Here is a 14,638-nt window from a genome sequence, read left to right as displayed (position 1 = left end):
TCTGCAGGGTGGGGTAGAGCAGGTTTAACTCACTGCAACACTTGGGTGGACAGGAACAGAGCTCCCCTTGGGCTATTGTCAAGCAGCAGGTCGAGGACAGGATATGTTAGAGCAGCAGTCCTCAGTTGGGGGCGATTTTTGCCCTCCAGGGACATTTGGCACTGTTTGGAGACATTTCAGGGCTGTCACAACCAGAGGGATGTGCGACTGGCATCTAGTGGGTAGAGACTAGGGATACTGCTGAACATCCTGAAGTGCACAGGACAGCCCACCAAACAAAGAATTATCCAGCCCAAAATGTCAGCAGTACTGAGGTTGGGAAATCCTGAATTAGAGTCTCTGAGACTATGAGGGTCTTGTTTCCTTGAGTAGAAGCACCCTTGTGTTGCAAAGAAAATCGTCCTTGAAACTCCCAGCATCTTGGTGTTCCTCTAACTCTCATGAACGTGGGAATCACCAGGGATCTTGTTCAAATGTGGATTTGAATTCTGCAAGTCTGGTGAGGGCTTGACAGTCTGCAGTTTCAACCAGCTCCCAAGGGACGGCATTGTGGCTCATCCACAGATCACACTTTCGAGTGCTTTCATATTGTCCCACTCTCTGTCCCCACCCCCAGCCTTCTTTGTCATACTCTGTTCGAGCCATTCCATGCCCTGTCACCAAGAAACATGTGGTGGCATTCAAGCTCCACTGCCCAGATGACAGTATCTCTCCAGCTGTTGCCAATTTGAAGTTCAGGGTGTTGATGAAATCGATTGACTTAGTTGGAAAAAGGATCCCAAGGGACCTGATCAAGCTACTTTCACACATCCTTCAAACAAACAAACATGTACCTCGGGACACTTTTTGCATGATCTGAGAGGCTTAAACTGTGTAGCGCCCATGACTTCAGGACTGTTCAGGCTTGCTGCAGCATGCTAAACCAGAGGTTGGCAACCTGTGTCTGTAAAGGGCCAGAAAGTAAATATTTGAGGCTTTGCAGATCATACATTCTGTCACAGCTCCCCAAATCTGGAAAGCAACCACCAACAACATGCAAATGAATAGTGTAGTTGTGTTTGAACACAACTTTATTTACAAAAACAGGCAGTAAGCTGGATTTGGCCCATTGCCACTGTAGTTTGCAACTCCCCCTGTTCTAAACAATTCCATTTTCTTCATGTTTCTATCTCAGCAAAAAAGAAAATGAGAGTCATATAGGAAAGACCCTAATGAAAGGGAGCTACATCATCAATATGAGTTGTAAGTGTCTGGAGGGCATGGTTGAATAGATACTATTTCGTTTACTGCACAGAAATGTGAATGCTTTAAAAATACTATTTTTTGAAAGGCTCTGTAGTGCAGCGGTGTCATCATAGCTCACTGTAACCGTGATCCTACTGCCTCAGCCTCCCCAGTAGCTGGGACTACAGGTGTACACCACTACGCCTGGCTAACTTTTGGTTTTGATTTTGTAGATAGGGGTCTTAGTATGTTTCCAGGGCTAGTCTCATACTCCTGGGCTCAGGAGCTCCTCCCACCTCAGCTTCCCAAAGTGCTGGGCTTATAGGAGTGAGCCACCTTGGCTGGTAATGTGTCTTTGAAGTTGGCAGAAACACAGCTCTCTGTCTTCTTGTGCAGAGTGGGATGAGACAGGACAGTAAATAAGGAACAGAAAGATGTGCCTAAGGTCCGCCATTCAATCTTAGTCTGCTTTTTCTTCTTTCTGGACTTGCATGCATACCTTGTGCCCCCAAAGACATGGAGGAGGGGAGCTGGGGGAGGGAAGCCAGCAAAGATTTTCTTTCTGTTCCATCAGACCTTGAGCATTCTTTGAAGGACATTGATTTTCTTGCAGACGCCAGTTTGTGTGAGACCTCCTATTTGTAGAGAGGGGAACATTACTCAGACAGAAATGCCAGTGTACCAGAGAATGCCCCAACTACACCTTCGTGTTGGCAGTTAAACCACGGAGAACAGCAGGCTGAACTGGATACTGACCTCTCTTTGTAGAAGCACAGCCATGGATCTTGTGGGAACCTGCACCCCTGCGGTGCGTGGACGTTTGCATAGCTCCCAGTCACACTGACCCTTGGGATATGGATAAATCACTGCATTTAACTCTATCATCACCCTGAGCACCTCTCATTAAACCTGCATTATTTGGCAGGGGAAAATCTTCTCTGTTAATTAAGAAAACAGAGCTCTGCTTGAGAGGGAAATGATCTGGCGTTTGTGTCTCCTTGCCATCAGGTGGGATTCTTTTGCCAGATCCTCCAGAGGACGTGGGGGCCTTCATACTGCCTTAGACTATGTGCTGCAGCCAGAGTTCTCTGGCAAATTTAGCTTGCAGCTCCCACCTCCCTATCACACATGTGCTTGAGCGCACACACACACACACACACACACACACACACACCCCGTGGCTTGAGCAACAAGAAAAGAAAAATGTGTTTATTACAGGAGAATAAGGGCATGTTAGAGCCCCATTAGGTTGGACTCTATTGATTTGCAATATTTTGACACTGGATCTTGTTCAGCACAGACAAATGGAATGAAGAGTTGAACTTCATCTGTGTGGAGGAGGAATCCCAGCCATGGTTTAGAGGCACAGATAATTTACAACAGTGACTGGTGTTCAAGTGAATATCACTACATCAGGCCCTGTTTCTCAAATTCATTAATCCATACAATCATGCAGTCAATGAGTATTTGTTTGCCTGTAACATATTTGAGTCTTTGCAGGTCATACAGTCTGTCACAACTCCCAACTCCGGAAAGCAACCCTCGACAATATGCAAATGAATAGGTGTGGTTGTGTTCCAATACAACTTTATTTACAAAAACAGGAGGGGAGCAGTGAGCTGGATTTGGTTCACTGGCCATTGTAGTTTGCAAACCCCTGTTCTAAACAATTCCATTTTCTTCATGTCTCTGCCCCAGCACATAAATAATAGATAAATAATATAGGAAAGACCCTACTGAAAGGGAGCTAAATCATCGGTGTGCGTTGTAAATGTCTGGAAGGCATTTACAGTCTTGAGGCATGCTTTCCTTCCTTGGGGAATTTTAGGCCTTACTAAACCTTCTTCCTGCATACTGAATACCAGGTACTGAGGTCAGGGCTAGCAAACAGGAACACAGTTTCTGCCCTCATGGAGCTGCTGATCTATCAAGAAGACAGAGATGAAACAAAAACTACACAGATGCACCATAGTCGTGATGAACCTTAAAAAGGAAAGATATGTTTTCCTCATCTAATCATCACTACAGCTTTAGCACTCATATCCTGTCATTATGCCCATCTTACTGATGCATCTCAAGAGGTTTAAAAATTTCCCCAAGTCACCCAGCCAGAAAGTAGCTCTCCAGTTCTGTTCGCAGTTAGAGGGGGAAGGAATGTTTCTCAAGTTGGAGTGTGACCTGTGACAGTACAGTTCCATCTTGGAGACAGTATCAGCTGCTAATTTAAACACATCACCAGAGCTGTGATTAATAAGGAGAAAACATTTCTGCAGTGCAGGGAGCTCATTATAAATCACGTGTACTTTGAGTTTAAAATTGTGGGCTATATAATGAATCGCCAGAGATGGAGATTGACAGGTGTGATCATGGTATTTTGTTCCTGATATTTGGAATCCCACCCATGTGGATCACAGCACTGACCCACTCCAGGTCAGAGGGTGATTGCTTTTTTCCAAGCTGTAGGTAACGTGAGAATCCATTTCTGTTTATTCCGTGAGTATGTATTGAGCACCAAAGGCTGCTGGGCACTGCTAGCTCTGCAAGAATACAGTGAAGAGTGGGGAGAAGATCCCTGCTCCCAGGGGATTCATTCAGCTACAAACTTACATACGACCTTAATAAGTCAGGGTGGGTTGTTTAAAAAATGGTCAAGTGCAATAGTGAGTGGTTGGCCAGAAGACAACTAACTTTGCTACTTTAGAAGGAGTGTTCAGGATAGACACTGCTGAGGAGGTGATATCTACACAAGGACTTTAACAAACAGAAGAATTCAGGCATGCAAAGGGGAGAGTTTTCCAAGGCCTGCTGGAATGAGCTTGTTGTGTTTGGGGAGAGGGGGAGGAATGTAAGCACAGCTGAAGCAGAGTTAAGAGAGGAGGAGTGTTCAGTTGATGATCTTGGAGAGAGAGAAGGGAGCCAAGTCACGTAGGGCCTTAAGGTCTGCATAAGGACTCTGGATTTTGCCAGTAATGAAAGTAACCACAGAACTCCCCTTTTTAGAGGCAAGTACACAATCATTGTGCATCTTTGGTCAACATTGGCCTTTCTGTTCATGCCCTGCATGCAAGAAGACGCTGGAGGAAAATCTGGGTTAATGAATCAGAAGAGAGGCACTTTTCCTCTTTAGAGTGAGCAGGTAGTATTTCCAGTGCCACCCACACATCCTCCAGGGGAATGAATAGCTTACATTTAAGTAAAACTGATAGTAGATGCTGGGCTTGTGCAACAGGGCCCTCCTGCTCTGATCAAGCTCTTTTCTTTTTCAAGGGGGTGCCTCAGGGTATCCCGAGCTTTCCCAGGATGCAGAAGCCTGATACCAGAAGGCAATACACCTCCCAGCAGAATAGAAGCTGCTCCTCTTGGAGGTCACCTCCTCACAGAAATAGGAATCTGTTCACAAGCAGGATGCTCTCAAAAACATTGCACTTCTGGGCTTATGAAAGACGGTTCGGGAGAACAGCATGCTGGGGAATTAATAGTATTTGCTAAGTTATTTATGCTGACCCTAATTCTACTCAAGAGCTAGGGTAGAAAGCCCTGCAAAAATCATTGTGTCCACCTTTTGTTTCTAGATGTGAGTTTGAAGATGTTTTCTTTCCTTTCTTATTAGAGTTCATCCACTCAAACCACTCATTCATCATCTTAGGTTGTTATCCTCTCCTCTCTGCTTTCATAGTGGGGAGGCTCTGGAAGTGATTAAGCTATTGTAAATCAGCTTTTGTGATTTGTATGTCAGAGATAAGCAGCAGAGTAAGCAAGTGATTGGAGGGCCCAACTGCTGTTGCCCTGACAGTTATCCCAGGAATAAAATTGAAACAAAAAATTACTGGAGTTTATGATATTTGGCATATTAATTTCTTTATAGGCATATCCAATGTTAAAATTTGACCCTTTAACAAACATTGCTTTATTTTTATTTATTTATTTATTTGTTTATTTTTTTGGAGACAGGGGCTCGCTCTGTTGCCCAGGCTGTAGTACAGTTGCACAATCTTGGCTCACTGCAGCCTCGACCTCCTGGGCTCAGGTGATACTCCCACCTCAGTCTCCTGAGTAGCTGGGACTGCAGGCATGCACCACCACACCCAGCTAATTTTTGTATTTCTAGTAGAGACAGGGTTTCACCATGTTGCCCAGGTTTTTCTCCAACTCCTGAACTCAAAACAAACCGTCCTCCTTGGCCTCCCAAAGTGCCGAGATTACAGACATGAACCACCACACCTGGCCAAACGTTGCTTTACTTTTACTCCATTTTATTGGGATATAACTTACACAAAATAAAAAAAACAAATACTAAAACTACACCTCAGTGAATTTTTACACATGTGTATTGTTTTACAATCACCATCCAGATTTAGCTATAGTACAATTGCCGTGCCCTAGCAGCCTTCTTCATACCCCCTCCCACTGCCCTGACCTGTATCACTATAGATAGCCTCAGCCTATCTATGTTCTTGAACTTCATATAAACGGAATCATACAGCACATATTCTTTTTGCATGTCCAAGCATTTTCTACGAGATACATCCATGTTCTTGGGTGTAGTTATTCGTTCTCATTATTGTGTAAAATTCCATCATATCAGGGTTTCTCAATTGTGAGACTGTTGACAGTTTGGTTTGGAAAATTCTGTATGCGGGCAAGGAAGCCATCCTGCACATTGTAGGATGTTTAGCAACATCTCCGGCCTCTACCTACTAGATGCCAGTAGAATCCCATCCTAATAGTGATAACCAAAAATGTGTCCAGATGTTTCCAAATTTCCTTCAGAATTAAAAACCATCATATCACATGAATATATTCCAATGTTAAAGAAACTTTTTATTTGGAAATAATTTCAGGCTTATAAAAAAGTTACAAAAATAGAACAAACAACACCTATAATGTACTCTTTACGTAGATTGATCCATTGTTAACCTTTTGCCACATTTGTTCTTTCATGTTCACATGCATGCACACACGCACACACACATGCACACATTTTATTTATAAACCATTTGAGAGCAAATTGCATCCATCTGGGCCATTTACCACCATATCCTTCCATACATATTTCTCAAGAATAAAGATCTTCTCCCACATTATCACCATTATTCATTGACCACAGTAAACTTAGCGTAATACTTCTATCTATTGCCCATGTTCCTTTTTTTTTCAGCTGACCAAAAATTATCCTTTATAGCAGCAGTCCCCAACCATTTTGGCACCAGGGACCAGCTTTGTGGAAGACAATTTTTCTACAGACTGGGGTCAGGGGGTGGGGATGGCTTTGGGATGGTTCAAGTGTATTATATTTTTGTGTAGTTTATTTCTATTATTATTACATTGTAATATATAATGAAATAATTACACAACTCACTATAATGTAGAATCAGTGGGAAACCTGAGCTTGTTTTCCTGCAACTAGACATTCCCGTCTAGGAGTGATGGGAGACAGTTACGGATCATCAGGCATGAGATTCTCATAAGGAGCACACAACCTAGATCCTGCATGAGCAGTTCACAATAGGGTTTACGCTCCTATGAGAATCTAATGCTGCTGCTGATCTGTCAGGAGGCAGAGGTCAGGCAGTAATTGGAGCAATGGGGAGTGGCTGTATGTACAGATGAAGCTTCCCTTACCGACCACTCACCTCCTGCTGTGTGGCCTGGTTCCTAACCGGTCTATAGCCTGGGGTCTGGGAACTCCTGCTTTATAGCATTTATTTTCCCTACTGAGCAGGTTCCAGTCCAGGATCAGGTATTATATGTAATTGCCATGTTTCCTTTGTACCCTTTAATGTAGAACATTCTCTCAGCCTTGTTTGGTCTTAAGACTACAGTCCCTTTTTTCATAACAAATGTCCCTGCTTTTTGGGATCTGTCTAATGTTTCCTCCTGAATACATTCAGGAAATACATTCTTGACTGGAATACTACATAAACGATAGTGTGCCCTTCTCAGTACATCTCAACTGGAGGCATACAGGGTGCAGTTGCATCTCACCGGGGATGTTAAGTTTGAACTTCAGGTCAAGGTGTTGTCTGATTTTACCGTTGTTTAGTTACTAATTCTTCCCTTGCAACTAATAAGCAATGTGTAGGGAAACACTTTAAAACAATGCTCTCTCCCATCAAATTTTACCCCCTAAATGTAGCACACTTTTTGATTCTTGTGTGAAGCACTCTACCTCCAATGGTTATAAAATGATTTTCCAAAGCTAGCACCCCCTTCCTCCTTGTGAACTTACTCTACTGACAGCGGTTGGCATTCCACTATACATAGAGCCTTCTCTTTTCCCCCATTTATTTATTTATTTATTTATTTATTTATTTATTTATTTATGTTTTTATTTATCTGTTATCAGTATGGACTTGTGAATTCCTATTTGTTTCAGTGGTTTATAAATCATTACTTCCCTTAAATATTTTAATGCTCAAATTGTTCAGATTTGGCCAGTGGGGGCCCCTTCAAGATAGGCTCAGTGTTCTTCTGACAAACCCCCACCATATCTTATTTTAATACTTTCCTACTTTATGGCATAACAAGATCCTGGTTCTTTTAATTTTCTTGCCTTTATCCTGGTATTGGCCATTTTTCTGAAGAGACTGGATTCCTTTTAGTGGGGAATGGTAGAAAAGACCACAATATATTTATCCATTTTCCTGATAATTGACATTTGAGTTGTTTCCATTTCTGGGCTGTTACAAGAAAGCTTCTCTGAATACCCTTGTCCATTTCTTGGACCTTCTTACTAACTTCTGTTTGCTCTATAACCAAGAGCAAAGATGGAGAATTGTGGAGTTTCTACACTTGGTCATACACCCAACAGAAATTCTTAAGTCCACAAAAAATGGGCAAGGATATTCAGAGCGGCTTTATTCATAATTCATATATGTGTATGTGTATTTAGCTTTAGTAAATATTGCCAAGTAATTTTGCAAAGTGCTCGTAACACTGTTTTAGGTTTTGTCACAGAAGAGGAAGCTGGAGGCCTCAGTAGAAGATAGGAATAATCAGTGGTAGGGGCGATAATGGGCCATTGCAATCCAAAGGCATGTTGTCTATGACCAGAAATGGCAAATTGCTGATCCTTGCAACATATAACGAGTGGAAAATGCTGAGACTTTACCACCTGGCCCATTCTTAAACATCTTCTGAGAGAGCTCTGCTTGAAGATGAGCAAAATGGAAGTTACTGGAGTCAGTATCTCTCACCACCTTCAAAATGGTTTTCATCTGAGGGATGCCAGGAGCTCATTTGACAGCACTTAGGAAATGGAGGTCCATTGCTGGGGCACCTGCCATTAGAGAGCATCAGACCCACTGCTTTACTTTTAGAAGTCCCTACCCATGCGACAGAGAGGTCCCCTGGGGTCCCACCCACATCTTCTGGCTGCTAGGGACCCATTTACAACATTGGAGCATTCACTGAATGGTCTGAGAGAGTAAATATTTCTTTATCTATACCTAGGGAGTCACTTAGTGTCCAAGACACTTTTGATAGGGAGCCACCTGCCACTAAGGGCAGCAGGCAAAACAGGAAACTGCTGCAGGCCAACAGAGAAGTGAACTGGCCCGGTATTGTGGAACCAGTGTTCAGTGTTGCCAGAAACAGCTTGGGCATGATCCAGCTTCTATAGCTTAAAGTGTCCTCATCCAAAATATCTATCCTACAGAGCTTATAGTGCATCATTAGACTCAAAATTGTAATTAAAGTACTTTGCAAAGTGAAACTTCATATAGAGGAAGCATCATGCATAAGATACACAGTGGGCTCTTAGTAACTTTGGAATGAGCCTTTGGAATAACTAGCAACTGGTAAAATACATCTCTGGATGCATTTTAAGCAAGTGCCCCGTCTAGGTAGATAGTGACCTGCTGTGAAGTGGGGAGAACCCTCTCACGGGGCACCTGTGCCCCCTGAGAGGGTCTTTGTGCAGTACATAAGTGCACAACGGTATGTAATGACCCTATATAGATGACCAGCGGTGACAGTGATCCCATTGCTGCACATCTGTATTAATCTCTGTGGTCCCCTCCTCTCTCCCCCAGGCCTCTCTGCTGATGGTGGTGCCAAGCGCCAGGAGCACCTATCCCGATTTTCCATGCCTGACCTCAGCAAAGACTCTGGAATGAATGTGTCTGAGAAGCTGAGCAACATGGGCACTCTTAACTCGTCCATGCAGTTCCGGAGCGCAGAGTCGGTTCGCAGCCTGCTCTCTGCCCAGCAGTACCAGGAGATGGAGGGAAACCTCCACCAACTCAGCAACCCCATTGGCTACAGAGACCTGCAGTCCCACGGAAGGATGCATCAGAGCTTTGATTTTGATGGAGGGATGGCGGGCAGCAAGCTGCCAGGGCAGGAGGGCGTGAGGATCCAGCCCATGAGCGAACGCACCCGAAGAAGAGCTACTTCGCGCGACGACAACCGCCGCTTCCGACCTCACAGGTCCAGGCGTTCCCGACGCTCTCGCTCCGACAACGCCCTCCACCTGGCCAGCGAACGCGAGGCCATCTCTCGGTTAAAAGATAGGCCCCCTCTGAGAGCCAGGGAGGACTATGACCAATTCATGCGCCAGCGGAGCTTCCAGGAGAGCATGGGGCATGGGTCCCGGAGGGACCTGTACGGCCAGTGCCCTAGGACTGTGTCGGACCTGGCTTTGCAGAATGCCTTTGGGGACCGATGGGGACCCTACTTCGCGGAGTATGATTGGTGTTCCACCTGCTCCTCCTCTTCAGAGTCTGACAACGAGGGCTATTTCCTAGGAGAACCCATCCCCCAGCCAGCGCGCCTGCGATACGTCACGAGCGATGAGCTACTGCACAAATACAGCTCCTACGGCCTCCCCAAATCTTCCACCTTAGGTGGCAGAGGACAGTTGCACAGCAGGAAAAGACAGAAGAGCAAAAACTGTATCATTTCTTAATATGATTAGGATCAGGGAATGGGAGAAGATGGGAGCTAAGAATGTAAATTCAGAAACTTGCACTGTTTTAAATGTTAAAGCGCTTTTAGGGGTGGCTTATGGGGGAGAAAAGGGAAAATGCGTCAGTAGATGGAGGCAAGGTTACAGATTGACTCAATAGGTAGTCACAGTTCTTGGCATGTTGAATATTATTTGCACATTTCACTTTGGAAACACAGTAGACTCTATTGAGGCCAGGGTTGGTCACTTCCTTCCCATCAGTTCTGTGTTGAGTTGCCATCTCCCAAGATGGCAAATTGTTTCCTGCTCGCTTTTATCCTCTCTGGTTCTCTTACTTTTAGGACCCTTTTTTCAGTAAGTAATTTGTTTATTAGCCAGGACCCAAGACTAAGTTATTTACATGTCCATTGTAAATGCAATGTAAATGAGAGTTCTGATAAAATATTTTTGTATTTTGTAATATCAAAGGAATTTCTATATCGTAGGACTCAGTGGGGACTTGCATGCACATCCACCATTGTCTTTGAGTAGTATTAAATGGTGGCCTGGTACCACCTTTTTTTTTTTTTTTTTTTTTCCTATACAAATTTGTTACATGTCGGTGAGACCTTTTTCAAAGGAATATATTCAATTTGGCTTTTTGTGGCTGAAAAAAAAAATAACTATTAGACCCAAAGCATTTTATGCTCCATTCCATCTTAAGGAGCCATCCTTAAGTCTGCTCCCACCCTCAGTAGAATTTATTTTCTACAAAGTGGTAGTAATTTTTTTTAAATTGCAAATGTAATTTTTGCCAATTAGAGAAACCAACCAGTGTCAGTAAAATTCTGTGAGAAATGCCATCCCTGCTGGGAATGTTGAAGTTACTTAATGTTGATCTATCCCTTGGGGAAAGTGAAAGTGACTGTGAGTGGTGCTGTTGTGTGATGTCAGCATGACGTTGTTTTGAATGTGGCATTATGTTCTGGTGCTCATGTTTCCTGGATTGTATTATCTGCTTTCCTTTACCAAGGCAGACAGAGCTGCTGCCTTAGCCTGACAACCGGTTGTCCTCAAAGCAAATGAACTTAAGCATTTGGGATTGAGGGACAGAAGGATTCTGAGGGGGCTCTGGGAGGGACGGCGTGTGACATGTCATGCCTGGAGAAGGAACAAGGCTATTTGAAAACAGAAAGCAGGTCAAGGGGAGAAGTTAAAGGAGAATCTGAAGGCAGGTCAGGGAAAAGAAGAACTGGAAATGAAACAGAGGACAGGTGACAACCACGTCTCGAAGAGCTCCCAGAGATTGTAGAAAGAATCCAGTGTAACCAGCTCAGTAACCAGAGCATCTGGGTTACTCAGGAAGGTTGAGCTACTGAGATTTCAGTAGTGCAGCGACTTTAAAAAACGGCTTTGTCGGGAGGGGATTTCCATTTTGAACTTTGAGGACTGTTGGTCAGAAAATGGGCTCAAAAGTGAGTTTGCTTAATGAAGACATTTAACGGTTGTGCTGTTTATAGTAAAATAAAACTCCCTACCTTGCTTCAGTTAAAAATGAAGCGCTTGGTTTCTTCCATCCTCCTCCTCCCCTTAATGGATTGTGGCAGTTGAAATAATCCATCGGAGGACCCACCTGTAGTGAGATGTACTGTCAGTGTAGTGCCCGGTGTATCACAGTGGCCATCTGCCATGGTGAGGTGAGCGTGATCTCTTTTCAGTATAGTAGTAAACATTTTCTAGTATTTTTTATGGAGAGAATGTCAAAAGCAGTATTTCAGACCCCGTCCCAGATGGGTCTGAGGAAAGGAAGGCTGTAAAGGACATGGTAATGGCACTCCATTCGGGATGTATTAAAATAATTTGCTTTTCAGGTATTAATATGACATTTGTCATTGTCACTGATTTTTTTAAAAAAGCAATGCACATGTTGGTTGTGGCTGTTTTCCGCATGCTATCTTCATATCTAAATGCTTCATTAATTATCCGAGCCTCCGGAGAATTAACTCTATTACGTTTGTATAGTAAGTTTGTAAACTGCTTGGCAAACTGATTAAGAAATAATTTGCAACACCGTGCTACTAAAGTGGCAGGTTTCTGGTAGAAATTGTGCGGGTCCAATTTGGAGTTTTAAGTTCCTTGATTGATGAAACTAAAAAGGCAATTTTGGAAAAAGAAAAGAGAAGGGGAAAAGTAGATCACTTATCTTAGCAAACAGTTGAAAATATGTCTGTCCTCTGTGGCCCCAAATCCAGTGAAAGAAATTCTCCCAGAAAAAGTTGCTTCCTAACTCTGTTTTTCTCAGAATACCTCTTACATTTCTCAAAGAAAGCTTCAACCACCATCAGCAGAAAGAAGGTGGCCTAAAAACTGACACATGGCCAGTGCCCAGAGGGGTCTGGAGGCATAAGTCTAGATGCCCAGAGAGCATCCAGGGACTGAACTGCTCAAAGCTTGAGATGAAATGACATACAAGCTTCAGGGTAAAACTGTCTACTCGCAAGATTACCTCCCTCTATTCTACCATTGCAGATTTCTTCTTACCCCAAATGCAACCTTACAGAGAATGCTGAATGAGGAAGGCCAGTTCCTTACGATGATGGCAGAACCTCCAAGTGAATGCCCTATTGAGGAAAAGGACATCATTGTATTTGGAATTCCACCTGCTAGTGATAGCTCACACATCACATCCCAGAATCCCATTCCCAATGCATTCTTTCCTGAGGCAAGAACTTAAGGTCCTCACCTAATTCCTCCATCAAAACCATTAACTCTTATTGGACAAGCTCTTCCTGTGAGTGGGGACTGTACTCATTTCCTCTTAGATCATAATTCCATCTTCAACAGACTGGTATCCAGAATAGTAATCTTTTTCCAGTGTTCTGTCTTCTCCAATGCCCTGGTTGTTATTTTTCCACCTCTCCTAATATTGATCTTCTTGTCTTTTGGTTAGAACTGCAACTTCGGAGTTCAGTTCATTTCCTATTGCTGCTCAATTCAGTAGCAACATAGCTGGCTTGTTCCCAGGCCCAGGAAATATAAGTTATTGACAGTTTCCTGAGAGGCTTTGCCAATCCATACCACCCTTGGTACTGTGAAAAGACTTCTTAGCAGCCAGGTGGCATTGAGGATGGTATTCAGGGCACTTTCCTTCTGTCATATAGTTGTGGGATCTCTACCAAGTGTGAAGGTGAATGAGGTAAGGGAGATCAGAACCATGCTTCCTGGTTTTTCATATGTCCAAGGGAGAAGTCCTGGTGTGGGTTGTTTGACCGCTTCTTTCCACTTTCACCTTTTTTTTTTTTTTTAATTCCTTTCTTTCTAACCCCAACCAGCTACGCAATTTTGTGTTTCTAACACAGGACCTGGGAGTAGTGCTTTCTAATCCTCATTTCCTGTAGGATGCTCCTGCACTATAACAAAATTATGTTTTCTTCCTTCTGCAGCAGCTTTCTGCTTCTTGGGTACTACTAGCTATTGTTGAGTTCAGATGGGGCCTGTGATGACATATATGTGGCATGTGCTCTGCACTCCCTGCAAGCTAAGCAGATACAACCAATGCATCACTGTATACTCTCGCTGAGAATGTGGATGCAGCCTCACAGATCTTTGCAACACTCCAACCAGCCAGGACCAGTTGATCAGAACTGATATTACTGGTCTGCTAACAAATCTTATTTGTGAACTGATTCGTATCTGTCTTTCCACCCTTGGTTCTCTTGCCATAGAATAAAAACAGTTTAGGAAGCATAGTTAGGAACATTTAGGAACCAATATTTATAAGTAATACGGAGACTCCAATTCACCCTCCCCTCCCCACCCCAGGTTGTGGAGGCTCAAGGAAGCTGACTTCTTAGGCTAAAGGACAAAAAAATCTCTTTCACCTCCTTTGCCATTTTCATGTTCTCTGCCAATTACTATAGGCAGTCTTCATTTTGCAGAGGTGAGGTAGGACTTCATCTTATTCTTCATCTAATCCCACCTAACAACAACAAAAAGAATAACAAATATTTAAATTCCAAGGAGAAGTGTTCTTTGTGTATTTCTAACAGAAAACAGACACTTAAGCCTAAGAAGGAAGATCTGTCCATGACAAAGGAAAGTGGAAAACTGAACCAGTTGTCTGAATACTTCATGCCAGGACAGTTGCTATTAGCAACTGTTTTGCACCTTCAGGGCTTTAAAATGGGCTCTGCAGACAGCATTTGCATATGCAGGACTCAGTAGCCAAGCCTCCACTGCCAGTTGTTGAAGGCAGTTTCAGATCGCCACCTTTTGAGGTACATTTCTTTAAGCACAAGAGAAGTGGAAATGGCCTTTGCCTTGTCTCCAGTGGTTTATCCCTCTGGTGCCTCAGCAGATACCAGAGCTTATTCTTATGACTATTTGGAAATAGTCTTCAAAGTTAAGATCAAGAAAAAATTGGATTCTTTTTCCATTTTCTCATAATAGTAGCCTAGTCAACACAAGACTCCCATAAAATATGACTCACTATTGGGAGCCATACTATTTTATAAGCTTACTTCCTGC

The 14,638-nt window shown here is 43.3% G+C and overlaps 1 protein-coding gene and 1 long non-coding RNA gene across 6 annotated transcripts in view; one reads left to right on the top strand and one right to left on the bottom strand.

Annotated features, from left to right (window-relative positions):
* The window catches only part of PRICKLE2 (prickle planar cell polarity protein 2), a 360,971-nt gene extending 346,840 nt beyond the window's left edge, over positions 1 to 14,131 (top strand). For 4 of the 5 annotated variants that reach the window (XM_017875016.1, XM_017875018.1, XM_017875019.1 and 1 more), the window contains one exon: positions 9,258 to 14,131. In XM_017875016.1, coding sequence (XP_017730505.1) covers positions 9,258 to 10,132 — 875 coding nt within the window. In that variant the 3' untranslated portion in view covers positions 10,133 to 14,131. The remainder of the gene's footprint in view (positions 1 to 9,257) is intronic. The other variant, XM_017875017.1, reaches the window with a different exon arrangement.
* Positions 2,799 to 5,682, bottom strand: LOC108531531 (uncharacterized). The gene is made up of 4 exons (XR_001886190.1): positions 5,642 to 5,682; positions 4,412 to 4,652; positions 3,262 to 3,442; positions 2,799 to 3,148 (listed from the first exon to the last, which is right to left on the bottom strand). It is a non-coding gene; the product is annotated as an uncharacterized LOC108531531 (long non-coding RNA).
* Positions 14,132 to 14,638: the final 507 nt, after the last annotated feature.

The sequence above is a fragment of the Rhinopithecus bieti genome, unplaced genomic scaffold, assembly GCF_001698545.2.
Source record: "Rhinopithecus bieti isolate Rb0 unplaced genomic scaffold, ASM169854v2 scaffold_8601, whole genome shotgun sequence".
Lineage (NCBI taxonomy): Eukaryota > Metazoa > Chordata > Mammalia > Primates > Cercopithecidae > Rhinopithecus > Rhinopithecus bieti.
This window is presented reverse-complemented; position numbering and strand designations above follow the sequence as displayed.